This window comes from Chroicocephalus ridibundus, chromosome Z, assembly GCF_963924245.1.
Source record: "Chroicocephalus ridibundus chromosome Z, bChrRid1.1, whole genome shotgun sequence".
In the NCBI taxonomy this organism is placed as follows: domain Eukaryota; kingdom Metazoa; phylum Chordata; class Aves; order Charadriiformes; family Laridae; genus Chroicocephalus; species Chroicocephalus ridibundus.
Window position 1 is genome coordinate 76,677,404 of NC_086316.1, and position 21,073 is coordinate 76,698,476.

General features: G+C 41.0%; 1 protein-coding gene across 1 annotated transcript in view; it reads right to left on the reverse strand.

Annotated features, from left to right (window-relative positions):
* DNAI1 (dynein axonemal intermediate chain 1) overlaps positions 1 to 21,073 on the reverse strand; it is a 161,732-nt gene that overhangs the window by 128,307 nt on the left and 12,352 nt on the right. The window contains exons 2-9 of the mRNA XM_063320830.1: positions 20,380 to 20,448; positions 18,441 to 18,539; positions 17,481 to 17,561; positions 14,520 to 14,646; positions 13,064 to 13,143; positions 12,140 to 12,298; positions 10,263 to 10,322; positions 7,688 to 7,825 (exon numbers count right to left, since the gene is read on the reverse strand). Coding sequence (XP_063176900.1) covers positions 7,688 to 7,825; positions 10,263 to 10,322; positions 12,140 to 12,298; positions 13,064 to 13,143; positions 14,520 to 14,646; positions 17,481 to 17,561; positions 18,441 to 18,539; positions 20,380 to 20,448 — 813 coding nt within the window. The remainder of the gene's footprint in view (positions 1 to 7,687; positions 7,826 to 10,262; positions 10,323 to 12,139; positions 12,299 to 13,063; positions 13,144 to 14,519; positions 14,647 to 17,480; positions 17,562 to 18,440; positions 18,540 to 20,379; positions 20,449 to 21,073) is intronic.

Sequence of the window (21,073 nt, forward strand, 5' to 3'; positions counted from 1 at the left end):
ATTTTATTTTTTTTTCTCATTGGAAAGTATGTTTTAAACAAAAAAACTTCTGTAAATACAGAAACAATATATTATTTAATGGAATTTTTCCTGCAATGCAGGAAGCTCTCCAGATTAACTGAAAGAGCTTTAAGTCAGCTTTCCTGTTAGGTAGCTATACTGTTAGCTATGCAGCCATGAATAACTACATTTTTGGCATTAAAATGGATCAGAGCAAGTTATTTTCTCATTGGATCCTGTCATATTTCTGGTTTGATTTATTCCGTATGTTACTGAAATAAATCTTAGGTGGAAGTGATAGGCCTAATTTATCTTATTTTTTTAAAAGATCTGTTTAAACCTCATTTTTTTTGTTGTAGGCCAACCCTAGGCTGGCTAGCCAAATGTAATGAGAGCTCATCAGCTAACAAATTTGTGTAGTTTATTTCTGTGCACAAATTATTTTCAGAACAGCAATAACGCTAATTGAATTATATGGAAGATGGATAATGGGCAAGCACTTTGAAAATAAATGTCTTAGTCTTGCTCTACTATTTGTTAAGACTAATTGCTTCACATTTGCCCCTCAGCAGCTGGCCAGTTGCAATGTGTAACTCCAATAGACTGAAACATGAAAATGAACTGAAACATGAAACATCTAGAAGACAAATTCCACCCTAAAAACAGTGTTGTAACTACTCATGCCTCTGGCAATACATATACTGTGACTAGGAGAACTCCTGGCTCGCAAAGAAAAAAGCATGATACAGTGGTGTTGTCATCTGTTGCCCAACCATGACCTTTATGCACTGCAAACGCCTACTGCAAATCCCAAATAAAGTCCCTAGGTTGAATCCTGTCAAGTAGTTATTAATTTCCAGAATTTACTCATCTTTTCATTTTCGCCGTTCACTTTTAATTCTGATACACTGTAAACAGCCGATTGAACACAAGGGAGTCCATAACAACTCATCTACTCCTAGGGATGACCAGGAACAGGTGAACAATAATGTGAAGGTTAGTTACATTCAAATTTCAGCTGTTATTTCAAAAATAACTGTGGTCATCCAAGAGCTTCCAAATGGTAATTATGACCCTGTGGGCTGGGCTATCTCACTGGGCATAAATCAGAAAGGAGTAATGCTGTATCACCTCACATGATCCAGGAACACACATTTCTCTGTTAAATATAAATATTCTTTGGACTTTTTAAGAAACTATTCAACTGCTTCTTCTTCAGAGGAGATTAGATACTGTTCCAGTGCAGTAACTTCCAGTTTTAACATATTCCTAACAGGTTCACATCCATCTGCATTTCTGTTGATGCTATCCTTTGCCTTATTAATTCTTCACCCGCTATATTATCTGCTTCAGATTCCCTCTGTGCCTTTGCATTACCAGGTAAATATGCTAAGACTTTTTTAGTCTTTTCTTGTATTCAAGGTTTTCTTTTCCTATGTTCATTTTCATATGTATGCAGATATGTAATCTATCATCTCTGAAAAGGGGTGATCAAGATCATATATCCCTGTACTACTCCAGTTAAGATATCAACCTGCTTTACATAACAGAAATAGTATTTCTGTGCTATCCCTTACACAATAGATTCCAGCAATGTGCTTGTCTTCTCATAGCCATATCACAACTCACTAACTGATACAGTCATGTTTCTCCCTGTCATTCCAAACTGTAAGCCCTCACCTTCTCAAATATTTTTTTAATAGTCCAACACGCAGTCTTCCTCTACACTAGTCCCTCCCAATCTGTACGAATAACAACTTATATGGTTTACCTAATCATTTCCAAAAGGCACTATAGCAATCTCTTTACAGAATTTCAGCTAATTACCTTTACTATACTTGTTAAGGGAAATCACAACTTTTCTTTTATCAAAGAAAGAGATTAGATTATTTGGACACAGCCTACCTTTGGTAAACACGTGCTATTTTATTCCATTTCATATTTATTCCCAGTTCTCTATTCTTTCCTGACATATTAATTCTATTACTTCCTGTAGTGTTAAAGGTCAGACTAATGGAACCATTTTTATCCCTCTTACATATATCCCTGTTATACTCCAATTACATACCTCCACCCCTCTTTTGATAGATTCATTAAAAATCCTTACTATCAGACTGGTGATTTCATGCCTTGTCGTCTCAGGGTGAGAGGAGATAGCTTGCATTAACTTAACTGCATTAAGCTTTTTGCATTTTGCTTCTGCTTCAGACACTGTCATTTATAAACTAGTGCAACAACATGGGGAGGGGTCATACTGGATCAGACCAAGACCATCTCTGGGCCAGGATCCTCTCTGTAATCAGAGCCATAAACAGATGGCTCAGGAACACTAAGAGCAGGACAAGCAGATACAACACTTCTGCCTGTTTCTCTCCGCTTCCAACTATTTTCAGCTCAGAAAATTTCCTGTCATTCCTCTTTGGTATTCTGTGTTCTCCGTGTTCTGTTTGCTGCCTTTGTTGAAAACTGAGGAAAAGTTTCAAACGTTGTATCACTGCTCTCGGATGTAGCACATCCTCTTCTCTCTAGATCCATTTGAGTGATGGACATATTGAGAGATTTCCAAGAGTCCCTCATCACAGTCTGCAGTCAAATACTTTGTCATTCTGTCTTTTACTCACTCATATTCTTCTTTATATCATTCTCACCCTTCCTTCTGCTGGAATCCCTCTTTACCTTCATTCCTTTTATGTTGTCTGCCTCTCTTCTGCTTTACCAAACCACGTCTTCCTTGCTTCTTCTCCTCATTCTTCAGTGCAGCGAATGGCTTCATTCTATTTCTTTTCCCCTAGCAAGGGCCTTCTACTTCACTGTCAAGGTTTCTTTCCCATCTCATCTTGTCTCTTCTCATCTTGTCTCATCTCTGCCTTTGGCCACATTCTTCCATGGAACATGTTCTTCCTCTCCCAGTCATCTGTTCTCCTGACCTCTTATTCAGTACCAGTACTGTTTTCTCTCTCTTTTCATCTGTTGTTTTCAAATTCTCATCTGACACCTATCATCATCTCCAGCTGCAGCTGTAGTTCTTGGATCTTCTCTTTCATGATCTCCTACCATAGCAAAACCTTCTGGCAGAGATCCACCTCCAGTAATATCCACTCATTTTCTCCTCTTCTTCCCTTTGTGTTAAATCTAGTGCTATCTCAGTAGCTATCAATCACAGTTTTTTTCTTCCTAATACCTAGCCTGACAGAAATAATGGTGGAAATCAATTGCTGCTTCTAGCCATTGCATCCTTGATCCAGATCAGCCACATCTCCTTCATGATCTTCCACAGTTCCCCTTCAGCAATGATCAAAGGCAAGATGGCCTCAGAAAGTGTTTAGCTGGAAAAATTCTGTTTCAATTACCCCATGTAGTTCACAGTATGTAACCTATGAGTTGGAAGCTCCACAAAATCCACATCTCCATTTGCTGACTTCGTACCAGAGGTACAGATGCAGATGTCACCAACCTTAAATTTCCATAGACCTATACATGACCAGATGTTATGCCTGTAATAAGTAATGCCTGATTGTAGTCTTGGATTACTTCAGGTTGCATGTTTCCAGTTAATGACTGGAAAATACACCAGGTTTTCATACACTTCAAGCTGACCCATCAGCTTCACAGTGTCTCTCAATTTGTGAGACTGGCTCTGCATAAAGATTTCCCTTTCACTTTTTCTGTGTATTGACTTTCTGGCTTCCCTGCAGTCTCTCTGGGAAGTGCTAAGAGTGAAAAGCAAAGTAACAAAGGAAGGGATCAAGGGTGCTGGGATTTCAGCTTCCCACTGTTGTCAGTGGAGCATGCAGCAGGTGTTTTACAATATGGTTTCATTGGTAGAATTTTTATTTCATTTTTATTTTCAGCTTTTAGCAGACCACCCCATAATTGTATCATTGACTTCAGGCTTAATTCACAAAAATGTACTCAGGTGAAAGGTTTATCAGTTTTAGAAAGGACTGTGAATTCCAATGGCACAATTCACAGGAAGAAGCCTGTCAGAACATGTTCCTGGTCTGTTTATAGTATAAGGGTTTTGATGGCACAGTGCTGCTGGGTAGCTAAACCAGCCAAATCCTCTACAGTTGAACCAGCCATATGGTACAAAAGTGCTAATGCCAGTTTCAGGAGACATCAGCTCCTATTACATAGTTATATCTTACATTGATATAGATCTACACCTACTATAGGGGCAAGCTAAGAATTTACTTCCATGTTTCTATATTACAGTTCTCATTGCATTTTTCTCCAGTCATTACAGAAATTATTTCAGTTTGCCTTCTAAATAGCTTAACTTAGACTGAGGGGGAAAACTACCACTCACAATTCTGTATAGATCAAAATCTGTGAAACCCTAATATAAACTTCCTGAACCCCCTGAAAACATTCTGGAACATGGAAAAAATCTATCAGGGTTGCCTTATGGCATTCTCAGTGCCTAAAGTGGGATGAGATTTTTAAGATGGGTATATTGTCACTTTAGGTTAATGGACTGTGGCATCCCTGCAAGGCCTTCCTTGGGTACTCCTCACAGAGCAGCCTGGATTAGGAGCCAGTATCACCCTCACAGCAAGACCACAACTGCAGCTTGGAGCCTGGCAGGAGTTATGATACTTGCTACTCTGAGAAGCCAGACTAATGGAGGTTACTCCAGTTCAGCTGCCCTTGCCATTCACTCTGCTACTACATAAGACTCAGAGTGGCTGATGAACTCTTGGGATGTTCACATCACCATGACTGAGGTATCACCATGCTGTGTAATTACTGACCATAGCATAGGACTTCAAACACTGGAGAGAGACACTTCTGTCACTTTCCAACTGTATGAATAAATGATGCACCAAAGACCCCCCGCAAATTAGGTCAAGTATCCCAGAATCCTTATGCAATTTTAAGTATGTAGGCTTTGATTTCAACTATTATTAACTTTTATATAAATTATACACCATTTATGTGTATATAACTAGAAAATATATAAATTAAAATTCTATAACATTATCATTAAAATAATAAAAATAGAGATGTGTGTTTCAGTACAGTGCTTTAGTAACATTTTGAAAGAATCCTAAATTTCCACCAATCCTCAATTGGCATCATATGGGTTTCACCTTTCTCAAAGCAGGAGGAAGGTCTTTGCTCATGACCTAGTGGGGCTCATTGACAGAGCTTGAAACTTGGCTTGAAGGGCAGGGGGATAATCTCAGGCTTGACCATGACAAGCTGTGGGACGACACACCAAGGTTAGAGAGATGGCTGACTCTCTCGTCTAGAGAGATTATTCAGTCTAGAGCTGACTCTGAAGAATAGCCACAAGCGGGTTGAAAACTTATGGGTGAGAATTACCTGTAAGTTTTATGGGTAAGAACACCTGCTGGAAAAGTAGCACAGCGAGCTGTAGGCAATCCAGGAGACTCCCGGGGTGCATTGAGGACAACTTTTTAATCATGAGGTAATAGACAGCCCTACCAGAGGGGATGCAATACTGACCCTGTTGGTCACCAACACAAGTCAGCTAATGGGTGACGTCAAGACTGTAGGCAGCCTGGGCTGTGGTGATCATGCACTGGTGGAGTTCTCAGTCCTGAGGGATATGGGTCAGGTGAAGAGTAAAGTCAGTATTCTGAATTTTAGGAAAGCTGAATTCCAGCTCTTCAAGGACCTAGTCAATAGGAACCCCTGGGGAACTGCCCACAGGGACAAGGGAGCAGAACAGACTGGCAGATCTTCAAGGATGCTTTCCATAGAGCACAAGAGCCCTCAATGTCCAGGTGTAAGAAATCAGGAGAGGAAGGCAAGAGACCGCCATGGATGAGTTGAGAGCTGCTGGTCAAACTAAAGGGCAAGAAGGAAATGCACAGGCAGTGGAAGGAAATATTGCACACATTTTTAAAAAGGGCAGAAAGGAGGACCCTGGGAACTACCAACCTGTCAGCCTCACTTCTATGCCTGGAAAGATCATGGAACAGATCCTCCTGGAAGCTATACTAAGGCATGTGGAGGACAGGGAGGTGATTCAAGAAAGCCAGCATGGCTTCACAGAGAGCAACTCCTGCCTGACCAACCTAGCGGCCTTCTATGATGGAGTGATTGCAACAGTGGACAAGGGAAGAGCTACGGATATTATCTATCTGCATTTCTGTAAGGCCTTTGACATGGTCCCCCACAACATCCTTCTCTCTAAATTGGAGAGATACGGATTTGATGGGTGGACTGTTCGGTGCATGAGGAATTGGTTGGATGGTGGCATCCAGAGGGTAGTGGTCAACGACTCAATGTCCAGATGGAGATCGGTGACAAGTGGCGTCCCTCAGGGGTCCATATTGGGACCAGTACTGTCCAAAACCTTCATCAATGACATGGACAGTGAGATCAAGTGCACTCTCAGCAAGTTTGCAGATGACACCAATGGTGAAGTTGACACACCTTGAGGGATGGGATCCCATACAGAGGGACCTGGACAGACTCAAGAAGTGGGCCCATGTGAACCTCATGAGGTTCAACAAGGCCAAGTGGAGGGTCCTGCAGCTGGGTCAGGGAAATCCCTTGTATCAATACAGGCTGGGGGATGAATGGATTGAGAGCAGCCCTGCGGAGAAGGACTTGGGGGTATTGGTGCATAGAAAACTGAATATGAGACAGAAATGTGCGCTTGCATCCCAGAAAGCCAATTGTAACCTGTGCTGCATCAAAAGAAGTGTGGCCAGCAGGTCGAGGGAAGTGATTCTGCCCCTCTATTCTGCTCTTGTGAGACCCCATCTGCAGTACTGTGTCCAGCTCTGGAGTCCCCAGCACAGAAAAGACATGGATCTGTTGGAGTGGGTCCAGAGGAGGGCCACAAAAATGATCAGAGGGATGGAACACCTCCCGTATGAGGACAGGCTGAGAGAGCTGGGGTTGTTCAGCCTGGAGAAGACAAGGCCCTGGGGAAACCCTACTGAGGCCTTTCAATACATAAAGGGGGCTTATAAGAAAGATGGGGACAAACTTTTTATCAGGGCCTGTTGCGATAAGACAAAGGGTAATGGTTTTAAACTAAAAGAGGGCAGATTTAGACTAGATATAAGGAAGAAATTTTTTATACTGATGGTGGTGAAACACTGACACAGATTGCTCAGTGAGGTGGTAGATGCCCCATCCCTGGAAACATTCAAGGTCAGGTTGGAGGGGGCTCTGAGCAACTGGATCTAATTAAACATGTCCCTGCTCATTGTAAGGGGTGGTGGACTAGATGGCTTTCAAAGGTCCCTTCTTACCAAACTATTCTATGATTCTACGATTTATTTGCCTCTCAGATGGAAGATTGTACCTAAAACCTGTGCATCACTTAGAACTATTTGTAAAGTCACACAGTGTTTCTACCTATTTCATTCTTTTATCCCTTACATACTAATCAAAAATGAGACACAAACATGATAATGCACAAAAAAGAAAGCCATAAATCTCACTTGGAAATCACATTCAAAGACAAGATTATGGCTTCACACTGTTTTGTACTCCCATAAAAAGTACACCAAAATGGAAATCCTGTTTTGGAAATACAGTTCCTAACAAAAATTAACTTTTGCATTTCTTACGGTTGTTACTTGCCAACTGAGAGAACTAGCTACACAGTCAGCACGACCTGCTAAATTTCACCTGACTTGCATTATGGATGCATCCACCACCACTCTGAGCATGATTCTTCCAGCATTATGAAATGTACCTGTAACTCCAGAGAGGTTAACTTTCTTCCTTTCTTCTTCTCCTCTTCTTTTCTTGCTATCTGAGCTTTTGGTTTTTCTTTCTCTTTTGACCTTTCCATTTTCTGAAGCTCCTCCACATAGGCATCATAGATCTTCCACTGAGAGATAGACAGAGACAGGATTTATCAGGACCTGATTATACTCCAGAAAACAGCCATTTACACCATCACAAAAATATCATAGTCCTCACAACAGTAACTCTGCCACTGGAATTAGCTGAATACAGATGGCTTGTTGCACAAAAAAGTTAAGCATTGAAGTCCAAGATTTTTAAAGCTTGATGGGGCATGTCTTATTTTGCAGGAACACATTATTGCATTCTTAACAATTTCTTTTGCCAACACTCTTCTTGGTGCTTTGACTCCATATCTTTTTTGTAGGACTTTCTGTTTGGCTAATTTACCAGTGTTTAATAGGAAACATGCATTAAACATCTGCTTTATGACATTTCTCATGTGGTGTTGGAAAATTAAATTGTAGCTGCTTAACACAATTTAAATCTTGGACTCCAACTCCACAGCATATGATCAAATGGAAACTGTGAGCAGTTTTAGATCTTTTGCTATGCCACATGCCAGGAATGTCTTACTAGAGTAGAACCAAAAGTATTTTTTCTGCTTAAGAATTATTGATTAGTATTGGAGTTCTAGTACTGTATCTGAAGCAGGTACATTACTTTCAGAACAAAACAAAAGGCAATCTATTTCTGACACATCAGCTTAGGAGAGGGAGTATGATTTAAACACAAAATACAGTGTAGAACACTGGAATAAAGAAAGGTAGCAGAAACTTTAGCAAAAAAACTGCATTGAGTTGTAAATTTGAAGGCAGAAATGAGGTGGAAAGATGTTACAAACAACAGGAAAAGGGCAAAGAAGACATGATGAGAAGTGTAGGAGAAGGAGCAGAACAGAAAACGTGGGAAGAGGAAATTATGGGCTTACGGACGAACAAGAATGAAAAACAGTTGACAAAAAAAGAGCCTGCATTAAAATATTATTTTATATCTACTCAAATTTTCAACAGAATAAAAGGGAAACAAGGGAAAACTTTCCCTCTTAGTTTTCAAACATTTAATGCAAAATTTTAGCAACAGCCTGATTATCTTAAATAGCTCTGTTCTCTCTAACTTTCAGGTCACCTCACTGTCAGAAAAAAATGAAAGGAAAGGCCAGCTGGACAGAGGGAAGATCTCAGGCCAATTACTCTACGATTGCAAGTTCAGGAACAGACTGGGTTACAGTTTTCAGCTTGAGAGAGACACCTTTGCTCCCCCCCCATCACTTTCCTATTACCACATTTTTGAAGTTGCTGCCATTACCTTATCCTTTCTTCTGGGTGTTCCCATGGTACACTGGTAACCAAACAGTATTTTCAATACCAGTTTGGTACACTGTTTTAAAACAATGCTTGCAACAGTGACAAACATAAATACATTTTGTAAATACCTATGAGAACCAATCAGAAGAAATGTCTGGATTCCCTTTCCAAAGAAAGCTATAGCATATTTCATGTGTAAAATGTCCTGCAAAATATTATTATATTTTTTTTACATTTTCAAGAGATGGAGAAAATACTGTATAACAATTCTGTAACAGTTCTGCATCATGAATAAACAGGACATTTCCACTACATAAAACAGAGCTAAGTCTATTGCAACAGGTTTAAAGCGGGCCTTCTACATTCCTTATACTGTACTTCTCATTGGGTTCCAGCTTCGGGCTTTAGAAACCTGCTTTTGCATACAGCTAACCTTAGACAAAGTAAAAAACACAAGGTTGCATATATCAAATTCTTAACAACACTCCCAAAAACTCCATGAATCCTTGTAAATTCCCAGCTGTACAAAATCTTTAGAGGTCTCCACTCGCTTAAACACAGTGCTCAAAGCAAAGCTAGCACACAGACATGTCCTAAGTGCTTTTTTGTTATTTTATTCCTGCAATTGAGACCCCATTGAACCTGCCTCTGATGGGATCAGCTGATGGAGGTGTCCTGCAGCTGACCAGGTATTGAATGCTGGATTACAGCTCCCCTAAATACCCAGCTCACTCACCACACAGTGATGGAAGGCCTTCAGCAACAGGACAGTCCCCACCTCAAAGACAGCTGGGTCTCCAGAGGAGTCAGTGCCAGCAAGAGGCAGTTGCAGTTGTGTCCCTGTTCCTGCACAGCTCAGCTGCAGCCCATCTCCTGCTGAGTCCAGAACCATTCTCATACTGTCATTTCCCCATTTCCACTCATTTAAAACTCTAAAGTAGATTGGGCAGAGTGGCTGGTAAGTGGTAGATCAATTAAAAGAAGCTAAACAGAGACACTTGACCTTAGAAATATAAACCATTAGTAAGTTCACCCATTAAGGCAGAAATGAGGGCCACACTAGCTTGCTTTCAGATTTAAACCAGAGATCAAAGCCACAGTACGGGAATTCATTCCACTGCAAGGAATGCAAATGTAGCAAATTCGGTTTGTCCTTTTTCACATCTGAGTTTCCTAAATATACTCTAAAAAACTTGAAAAGTAAAAAGGATATACCTGGTTAGCAGTGGCTGAGAAATCTTTACAAGGTGTAGGTTCCGATTGACATGCTCGTTCCTGAATGAAGAAAAAGCATAAAGAAGTGTAATCTTTGCATTGAAACTCCTTGCAGTGACACAGTCCAGCTGTGGAAACAGCCTTCTCATAGCAGGTAGTTAGAATAATATTGATCTAAGATTGATTCAACATCCAAATGACACCCAGAGCAGTGCACAAACATTATCAGTGATCATGCAACTAGAAACAGACTTTCTTGTGGACCAAAAGAAGGTCCACAAGACCTTCTGATTTTTTTCCAACATACTTAAAATATTTAAATTCAGTATTTCATTTTGAAGGAGTTGGAGTGGTCTGTTTCACCTCTACCATTTGAAACATTCCTCTACCAGTTGTGGGATCAGTTATGATACCCTAGCAGATCTGAGAAGTTTTGACCTATATATTAAAAACTCACTTGGGTACAGCAGTCAAAACAAGAAAGTTGAACAGAATGATAACCTACAAACAATTCATTTGATGTTACTGAAATAATATTTTTATCACCCTTACATCAACATTCTGAAATAAATGAATGTTTCTGTGAAACTTTCATTTCCTGGAACAGCATTTTCTTTCAAAAAGCTGTTGTGTCAGGACATTTTTAAGAAGCTGCCTGTAGCATTTCACTGACCTCTGAAATGAAGCAGTCTCAGAGGTGGAAACTGCACATCCTGTACAGAATGTACACAGCAATACTTCACAGCTATTTAAGATCTATATTCTGCTTTCAAAGGCAGAATCACAGAGGCACAGAAGCCTCTCCCAGTGAAATCAATGTGAAGAAAATATGCAGATCTGGGGGCAGAGAAATAAAAAATTCTGTGGCCTCCACAGGGATCTTTGGAAGATTCAGAATCTTAGCTCAGACTCTGCAGTAAACACTCCACTGTTGAATAAATTCTCCTGAGACTCTCGGTCTCTACCAGTGAGCAGAGATAGTATTCCTTCTAGGACATAGTAGCTCCAGCAACACAGTAACTCTTAGATTTCTCCAAGCCCATGAGATGTAATAGCATCTCATTTTATGTGTAATGGCTGCAAGAAGGCAGGCACGCTCTCTGGGGAAGCTGTATATACTTTGATTCCAGGGCAGCAAGGAAAACAAGAGAATTTTCTCTCTGAAACTTGTATCTCCAATTCAGAAAGCTCTTTTTTGAGCACTCAGCTGGGGACCAACATCACTGGTACTTTTCAGTGAGGAGGCCCTGTGAAGACAAACTCACTGGGAATGGCTGCAGGCTCAGCAAAGAGCTCAGGGACGGAATGTAAGGTCTTGGGTCTGTAGAGATTGGAAAGTGCATGTACAGAGTGGGATGAAGATGTACCATGTAGCTGCAGTAAAGATTTGTCATACTTACATGGGTCTGCTACTGTAATACCTTTGCTTAACAGTAGGGTAAATACCTTTATCCTTTTAATAGGATAAAGGAGCACTTAAACTTCTGCTCCATGGGTAAGAATTGAAGTACAAGGCCTTAAAGGGACTCTGTGGCAAAAGAAGATAGAATACATGGATTCCAAGCTCTCAGCTATGGCCCTAACCATCGTTTTCTGCTTTTTTAGATGAGAAAATAGACATGAAAAATGTTATATCCAAGCAGAGGTTTAAGGATTTACAGTAGCACCAAAACTTCACATAGGCTGTCCAAGAGTCCACGAGGCAAGAATTTTTCTATCACCATTTTCATCACCCCAAAAAATTTACCATAGTAAAACACTGTCTTTTTCTCCTAACAGTATCTACAGAGATCACAGGATATGACACAAATACAGATGATCCACATGCCCTCCTAAAGGAAAGATTCTCTAAGTCACTGAAGGAAATAGCAACATACCCGCATAGGGTTGTTGAGAGTCCTTGAAGCTCTCTCAATGAAGTTGAACTGGTTTGCAAGCTTCTGCTCCTTCACTCTTGGGGGAGGAGGCTCTTCTACCTCTGCTGCCTCAGCTGCTTCTGCTGTTCCTGACCCTTCTGCCTCTTCCTCTTCTGCAGCCTGCAAGAAAAGAGAGCAGTGACTCCAATCCTGAAAAAACTAGACATCTCTTTCCTTCTTCAGAAGCACTTCTTCTTAGACTGCTGGATTTCTGCTGCCTAGTGAAGGAGAGTGTAATTGAACATTCAACATTTAAGATAGAAATTAGGAGACTTCCAGCAATTAGAGCAAGGAGGTTCTGAAATGGTATCTAAATGGGAATATGTAAAAACAGGAACTGAAGTTACTTTAAAACAAAGCCTGAAATGAATGAGGTAATATAGCATGACTGCCTTTGATAAAACGGACTTGGGGACCAGAAGACTGTGTTAGAGTCCCACTACCCTGTGTTTTCACTTCCTTGCTAGACATTTCGTTTCTAGGCCTTTAAATCCGGGCACTGCTTATTTCATGTAGTTATGCCTGCTGCTTTCACCTCTCCAGATACTGTTTTTCACTAATTTCTCTTTCAGGAATGGACAGGCTGTCTAGGAATATTCCAGATCCCAGCAAATTACACTGTATCTTGATATAATATCTGGATAAAGATAGACCTGGTGTGTAGGGACCTGTCAGCCCCCTACACAGCTTCTCCAAGCAGGAGAAATGTCAGGAGGACCCCAGCTGTTCAGTAAAATCTGTAGGATCTCAACTACAGCAGAGACACCTCAGGCATAAAACAATGAATCACAGAAGCTTCTTGGCAAGCCCATTATGTAATAAAGGAATTTCAAATCTCATATTAAAAAGAAAATGGACAGCTCTCAGCCAACTATGGAGAATTACCTGAGTATCTCCTGTGCTTTCTTCATCTTTAATCTCTGCCTCTTCAGATGTTACTGCAGAAGTCTCAACAGGAGCCTTTTCTGATGATAGAAAGGATAAGAGAATAAGCCTAGGATAATAGGACATACTATCCCATATTCTGCAGATCCTTCTATCTTCTGAAGCATTAATATACAGATGTATCCTTTTCTACTGATATCTCATTAGACAACACAACAATCAATCCCCAGGTGAACCTCAGAAGGAGACAATGTTATTACTAGAATGAAACTGCAGTAATTATGGCTGGAATGAAATAAAAAATCTGATTTTGACTCAAATCAAACTTCTGAAATCCACTTCTGAACTGAGTATCTTTGTTTCTGGGTATCCCTTCAGCTCTGGACCTTTCTGCCCTCTAAAAATGTCTGCAATTATGTACAACCATGAAAAATGCTTTCAAGGTACACAGGAGTTACAACATGGTTTGTTCTTCTTTATATGGATAAAAAGGAATACATTAGTCTTGTTAAAGAATGATGGATGTCTACATTCCAAACGCAGCCTTGAGTGTGTAGTCATGCTAGCATCAGGCTGCTTCAACCTAGCTGGCTTGGAATCTACGAAAAGCACAGCCAACAACAACAATCCATGCTTTCATGGCATTGAAGATCCTATTCAGCACTTTGTCCTAATGCAAATAAACACGCGTATTTTGTTAAGTGTAAAATAAAAGAGACATTGACCCTCAGAAGTTGCAAGTAACAACTAATCTCAGGAGTTTATCCAATGTTACCATCATGCCTGACAGTCACCACCTTGAAAGACACTCTTTGTGACACAACTTCTCCTTTCACAAACTGCAGAAATATGAGAAAAATCACTAGGCAGTACACCTTTCCCTGCTGAAAATTCAAACCTAGAACTCTTTACTAACAATAGATCTTTTCAGCCGCTGATTAAGGTGTCTTTTTGAATGAAAACCTAAGAACGGTGATAGTAGCTCAGATCAAAGGTCCAACTAGGTCAATACCTTGTATTTCACATTGTCCAGAAGTCGATGTCCTGGTAGGAGTGTAAGAATTGGTCAAGTATATGATAGTTTCCTGAATGATCACCCAGCCTCCAAACATTTCTGCTTTAATACTTTAAATCATGGCTGAAACTTTCAAAGCAGGCTAAAGAGTTTAGACATGTATGTCCAATTAATGGTAGTGGAAGATGTTTAAATGACACTAAATAGCTCTGAAAATTTCAATGTTAGTGTTCACGTGGCTCAAAAAGCATGCACTGTTTTCTGCACTGTGGCAAACATCTGGCTGATTGATTTTTCTGTTTTTGTTTCCTGAGAAGGACACAAGCCAAAATAGGAGCTTTTCAATTCCATGGTGATGAAGCATGATCATTCCCTCATGTTGAATAAGTGGTGTACCAGTACCTACCTGAAAATCATTTTTGTTTCAGATAATAAACCTACCTGCTGCAATGCTTAATCTGATACTCTGCCGTCTGCCTTCATCTGAATCTTTGGGTATCATATTTCCATTCAAAGAGAAGTGAATTGCCATTTGATCCACATAGCTTACTGGCTTGTATGCTCGTTTCTACACAGGAAGAAAACAACAAAATCAGTGTGGAAAAAAATATTTTAAAACAGAAATACTGTGTGGCTTAAATTGCGAAAGCTCAGAAGACCCATACTGATAAATTATTATTGGCATATTTACACTGTATTTCTTCCAGCAGGTATTTATATCTCAGGACACTGAGAACCGTAAATTAAAAATGCAACAAAAAAAAAAGCAAGAACATGAAACCTCCAGTTCTCCACCATTACTACAGCAAGTGAGTTTAAATATAGTTCTAGTGGACCTCCACTACACAGCGCTCCCTCAGATACTGTTGTGTTGAGATCGCCGAATGAGTTGTTGTACCTACACAAGAACAGCACCATATCTAGAGAGCAGCTCTGATCTGGAGACAGTACAGGCTCTTAGCACCACACTCAGGTTATAAGCACTCTACCAATTCAACTATTTGATGCTAGCTTGATAGGCACTTGCTTGCAGACCACTGTACTGTGCAGGCAAGCACCTAGGCTCAAACTGTGTATTGAGATTTTGAGCTGCACCTAAAAGCAATCAGAAGCCACTACAGACCACAGACGCTTCAACAGCAAAGAATCACCCACTGCAAAAGATCAGATTCGAGATCATCTGAGGGACCTGAGGAACAAATCCATGGGACCTGATTAGATACATTCCCAGGCTTCTGAGGGAACTGCTGAACGAAGTTGCTGAGCCAATATCAGTCATATTTGAGAGGTCATGACAGTCCTGTGAAGTTCCACCAACTGGCAAAGGGGAAAAATAACCCCCATTTTTTAAAAAGTTAAAAAGGAAGACCTGGGGAACTACAAGCCAGTCAGTATTCCTCCAAGGCTACATATCCTTGCTTCCACACTCTGTAGGCTTCCTTTTTCTGTTTGAGTTTGTCCAGGAGCTCCTGGACCACTCAGTGGACAAGGAACTGGCTGCATGGTCACACTCAAAGAGTTGCCATCAATGGCTCGATGTCCAAGTGGAGACCAGTGACAAGCGGTGTTCCTCAGAGGTCAGTATTGGGGCTGGCATTGTTTCACATCTTTGTCAGAGACAGGGACAGTGGGATCGAGTGCACCCTCAGCAAGTTTGCCGATGACACCAAGCTGTGTGGAGCGGTCGACACACTGGAGGGAAGGGATGTCAAACCTCATGAGGTTCAACTAGGCCAAGTGAAGGGTACTGCACGTGGGTTGGGGCAATCCCAAAAATGGATACAGGCTGGGCAACGAATGGATTGAGAGTTGCCCTGAGGAGAAGGACTTGGGGGTGTTGGTTGATGAGAAGCTCAACATGAGCTGGCTTCATGTGCTCACAGTACAGAGAGTCAACTGCATCCTGGGCTGCACTAAAAGAAGTGTGGCCAGCAGGCCAAGGGACATGATTCTGACCCTCTGCTCTGCTCTCATGAGACCCCACCTGGAGTACTGCATCTAGCTCTGCGGTGTCCAACATACACAAGAAGGACATGGACCTGCTCAAGTGGGTCCAGAGGAGGGCCACGAAGATGATCAGAGAGATGGAGCACCTCTCCTATGAAGACAGGCTGAGAGAACTGGGGTTGTTCAGCCTGGAGAAGACTCCGGGGTGACCTTCTATCAGCCTTCCAGTACCTACAGGTGGCCTACAGGAAAGATGGGGAGCAACTCTTTATCAGGGAGTCTAGTCATGGGATGAGGGGCAATGGTTTTAAAACTGAAAGACAGGAGATTTAGGTTAGATAGTAAGAAGAAATTCTTTACTGTGAGGATGGTGAGACACTGCCACAGGTTGTCCAGAGAAGTTCTGGATGTCCGTCCCCGGAGGTGTTCAAGACCAGGCTGGATGGGGCTTTGAGTAACCTAGTTATTGGGAGGTGTCCCTGCCCATGGCAGGGGTGCTGGAATGAGGTGATCTTTAAGGCTCCTTCCAATCCAAAACATTCTATGAGTCTATATAGGTCATTCATCACCTGTTTCTATCCCATAAATATGGAAAACATCAACTCCAAATAGAAGAGAAACTGACCTTATTTGCTCACACAAGACTGATTTCCTTTCTCTGGTGATCTCATGCAATGGTTGGTCAAACTAGTTACAGTAGCAAGAGAAGAGACAGGCTAGGGAATATTTCACCTGGTTTTCTATTCTCTGCCTAAGGTTGGGGATAATCCAATGCCAGAGCTGGAGGAGTTGTTCCTGTGTCCTTTCTTTCAGGGTGCGTAAACCTTTCAAGGGAAGAGTGGGAAGCAAAGCCATCATTCCAGTCTCCCCCTGCAGCAGCCTGTGTTGCTGGCTGTACATGCTAGCAGGAGCAGGCTGCTCCACAGTTAATGTAGCATATGCTCTGCACACACAAATATGAAGATGTGACTCTTGGATGTTTCCTGGCAGTCTTTGATGCACCCTCCCCTGCTCACTCCTACTCATCATGAATAGAGCTTGTCAGTGATTTGACAAAGCACGTTTCTGAGCTCTCCTGTAATTCAAACAACTGAATCTTGATGTGAGGATACCGAGGCATAACTGTCTTACAGACTGAGTAAAGCATTGCCTTTTCTCCTCTAATCACCACAAAATGGAAAAAAAGTTACTGCCTGAGATTTGCCGCACTAATTATGTTCACTGCCAGATCTCGTTGAGTAATTGTTATATCCTAGTTCTGAATAAATACGTCAATGCTTTTAGACTTTTACCCTCTGCAAAAACCCTTTAGGAACCTTTGGCAGTAAATATGTAACAAGATGAAGCCACAATAAATGGAAATTTACCTGGTTAATTACCTGGTTAAAAGGAAAACACAAAACCAGTTAATTGCAAAAAATCTCATCCTGGTTTTACAGGTCATGCCACACTTACTTTAAAGCTGTATCTGACGATATTCTGGGGAGCATGGGGATTATTAGCTGTCAGGATGCGTGTAAATTCCTCTTTTAATTCCTTTGGAATGTAAACAAAATAATATCATAAATAAAACTCCACCTTTAATACAAAGCACATCATGCAAAAATCACTAGGTTTACACTCAGTTCTATGATGTTTAGTTCACTGCAGATACCTCGTGCAGTTGATGCCTCCACAAAAACAGTGCTTGCAGCCAAACTAGCTCAGAATGGAATCCAGAACAGTCATCCCATTTCCTACCAAAGTATTTCAATGGGCTTTCTTGAATTCTTTAGTTGTGATATTAATTCTTATCTAAGCTATTGAAAAATGCTAGCTGCATTCTATAGGGCAAGAAAGACAACCTGAGTCTTGAAGAGTACACTGTCCAAAAATAGAGTAAATAGTAAGTTCAGCAGCAGTGCTTGCAGGATCAATGACTGTGAACATAACACAGTACTGGTGTTAACTGTTTTCACTACCCAAGTGGGGGGAAGTACGTATAGCTTCCTTTTGAGGCTTTCTTGGAGGACAGGGAGAAATACTAGAGTTTTATAAGGCAGTGAGAAGACAGCAACAACTGCAGTTGGAAGGGTGACTGACTGCAATCCTACTGAACCACGCTGGGAATAAATGGCCATAAAACTCAGGGTTGGCTTTGGGGTCCTCCTTATCTGAGGGAAGCCCCAGCCCCATTCCCCTCTTGGACCAACTCCATGCAGTTACATTGTCTTAATCCCAGAACACTGTTTCAAAGCACATTCTCCCTGTTTTTTTGCTGAAAGCCATTTCAGTTTATGCTGCAGACACTCTACTTCAGCAAGTACTGGAGTTTTACTCTTGCAGAATTTCCTCCAAAACAAACAGGTAAGAGGTAGACTTTGGCTTATGGAGTTTTGTACATGTTATTACAACTGCAGGCATGGTTTTACTCACAGCTTCAGTCAGCTCCAGTTGATCTGGGGGTTTGACTAGAGTCTTTGCAGCCACACATTCATCTGCCCCCTCTCCTGCTTCAGTGGAGACATCTTCATCCTAGCACAGGAACGACAAGCGCATTAGTGCACCAAGACTGTGACTGTTCTTCTCTCTCCCAGAGCAGCACTTCTCCAGGCATGGAGCAAGGAGGAAAAAACAGCATTCCCCACCCACCTGAGCTTTGAGCAGAGCAGATAACTCCAAATGGCAGGCCCAAATCTGAGGATTGTTGAATGGCTACACTTGCCAGCAAGAGTTCAGTGGGTTGGAGGAGCAGCTATCTGAAGATAATTCCTGGCTTATAATAAAACTGGAGTAACTCCAACCACAAAACCCAAGTAACCCCACTTCAATTTCAGTTTAAAAGCTGGCAATTCTGGGTTTTTTTACCATATAACGCCCAAATGAACCATACTTTAGGATTACTCAAGGGCACAAGTCAAGGACCTGCAATTACTTCTGAAGTGCTATTCTACAATCCACACTTAGATATTAGTTCAAGATACACAGCTTCAGGGATGCAGCTTCTGGAGAACTGTTAACCGTTCTCTTGCAAAGGCCAGCAGGTATGCATTCTCCCAACACAGAGAGATGCTCTCCTTGGCCTGGGCTTACATTGATATCATGATATGATATTATTAACAGGAAAATGAATCACTGCAGGGATGGATTTCAATTAATTGTCATTACAGATAAACTGCCAGAACACAAAGTTGTTGATTAAAGTCTTTAACTGCTCCAGATAAAATTTATCCCTCAGATTGAAATGTGTAATGGGTTGATTTAAAATAAATCAGTCATTCTTTTAAATACAGTTGTCTCAGGTCTGCTAAACTTTACAGCCATACAGAGCTGCTGCTGAGTCCAGGATATAAGTGAAGGCTGTTTGCAGACACAGAGACTGGACCCAGCAAAGCTTTGCTATCTGCAGCATGCCACAAAGGTAAAAAGCATAATGCTGTGTAAAAACATGCAGCGTTTGAAAGTAACAGAGAATTCTGCATATGCCAGGCACTCAGGGAAAGTCACAGACTGCAGCCCTTTTTTTTCCCCAAGGGAGCTGAAGTGAGGCAAGCTGTAAGGAAGGTCAGGCGCTCTGATACAAAAGAGACTGTGACAGCAGAACAATTGTTTGTGATTTAATGCTCCCCACATGAACACCTGCTTGTACGACATTTATCATACATAATTCAATGCCAGTTAGTTCAGTGGCTGTTTTCCCTAGTGAATCAGATAAAAAGTGTTGTGGCTTAAACATTTTTATTTATGTTTTTCATTTAAAAGTAAATAACTTCTCATCTTCAAAGGGTCAAAAGAGGAATGTTTATCAAGACTGTGATTTGTCCTGAGAAAGTGAAAAGCTGTTTATCACCATGCCTGCTTAAAGGCATGTACACTCTACTTCCATCCTTTCCAATGGGGCTAAATAAGAAGAAGGTAGGTTAAATAGGGTATTCTAAGCATTTACTTGCCTGACAGTAAAAACATTATCTTGAGGCTTACAGTCAAGAAGTTAATGCAATTTTCTCTAATGCTTGTATTTCTATGTTAATTAAGTGAATATGGGCTATTTTTTGAATTTTCTAAACTGAGCAGGCAATTTTCTCACAGTCTCTGTCAGCTTATATTTTGGAATTTACATCCCAAACATTTTATTTTAATCTTTTCATATTGCATTTTACCTAAATTGTGCATTTGTTTTAGCTGCCATTTTTATTCTAACTTGCTAGTGTAATTCCCTTCTCAGTGGAAATCTAGAGCAACCCCTTACTGCTAAATCAATTGGAATGTTACCAATTCCATAAAACAAACCATTGTTCAGACTGAATGTAGTTTGCATCTCATAGAAAAAGAAGGAAAAAACATATTTTAAGACTTGTGGATTTGTAGATCTTACCCGTTTTTTAGATAAAGCTTTAGCAGGCCTTGGTTGCACTGCCTTTCCTCCTGAAGGACCACTTTGGCCCTGAAGAGAGAACATACGGAACGTAAACCTTCAAAGCACGTTGTTTCCTAATTTAACTAAAACAGAATAAAATTTAATGTACTTATTAACTATTAACTTTTGCTCCAGTGGTATGTTTCAAAAGCTGAATATACCAGTCTATAAATCATTTGAATGTCTATGAATCATTTGAATGAAAGGCAGTCACTTTCATAACAAAACAGCAGTTTGTCAGCATGAAGAAACGCTAGGCTGTACCCTTGTTACTGGCTGTGAGGCGTCTAAATGTCACACACATGGGGTTCTAGTGCCTTACTCAAACACACAGAAAGGCTGCACTTGCCCCAGATCCAAACCCACAAAGCCACAAGTGATGAAAAACCATGGAAAACACTGATGAGCAGCTGGGAAGTTAACTACTGCCAACCTCCCCAAGCACATCACAGCACAGAAAGTTTTTTATGACAGGCTTTAAGGAAAACAGTGAAATAGTTGTTTACCGGGAGCCTTCCCCCCTATTTCTAAGGGACACAGAAGGGCACCAGAGTTATGAAAACTCTACAGACAGTACGAGAAGAAATTAAGAGGATCCTTTTGAGAAGATGCTGAGGGACAGCTGCGGCCAAGAACCCAGAAGGCAGAGAGA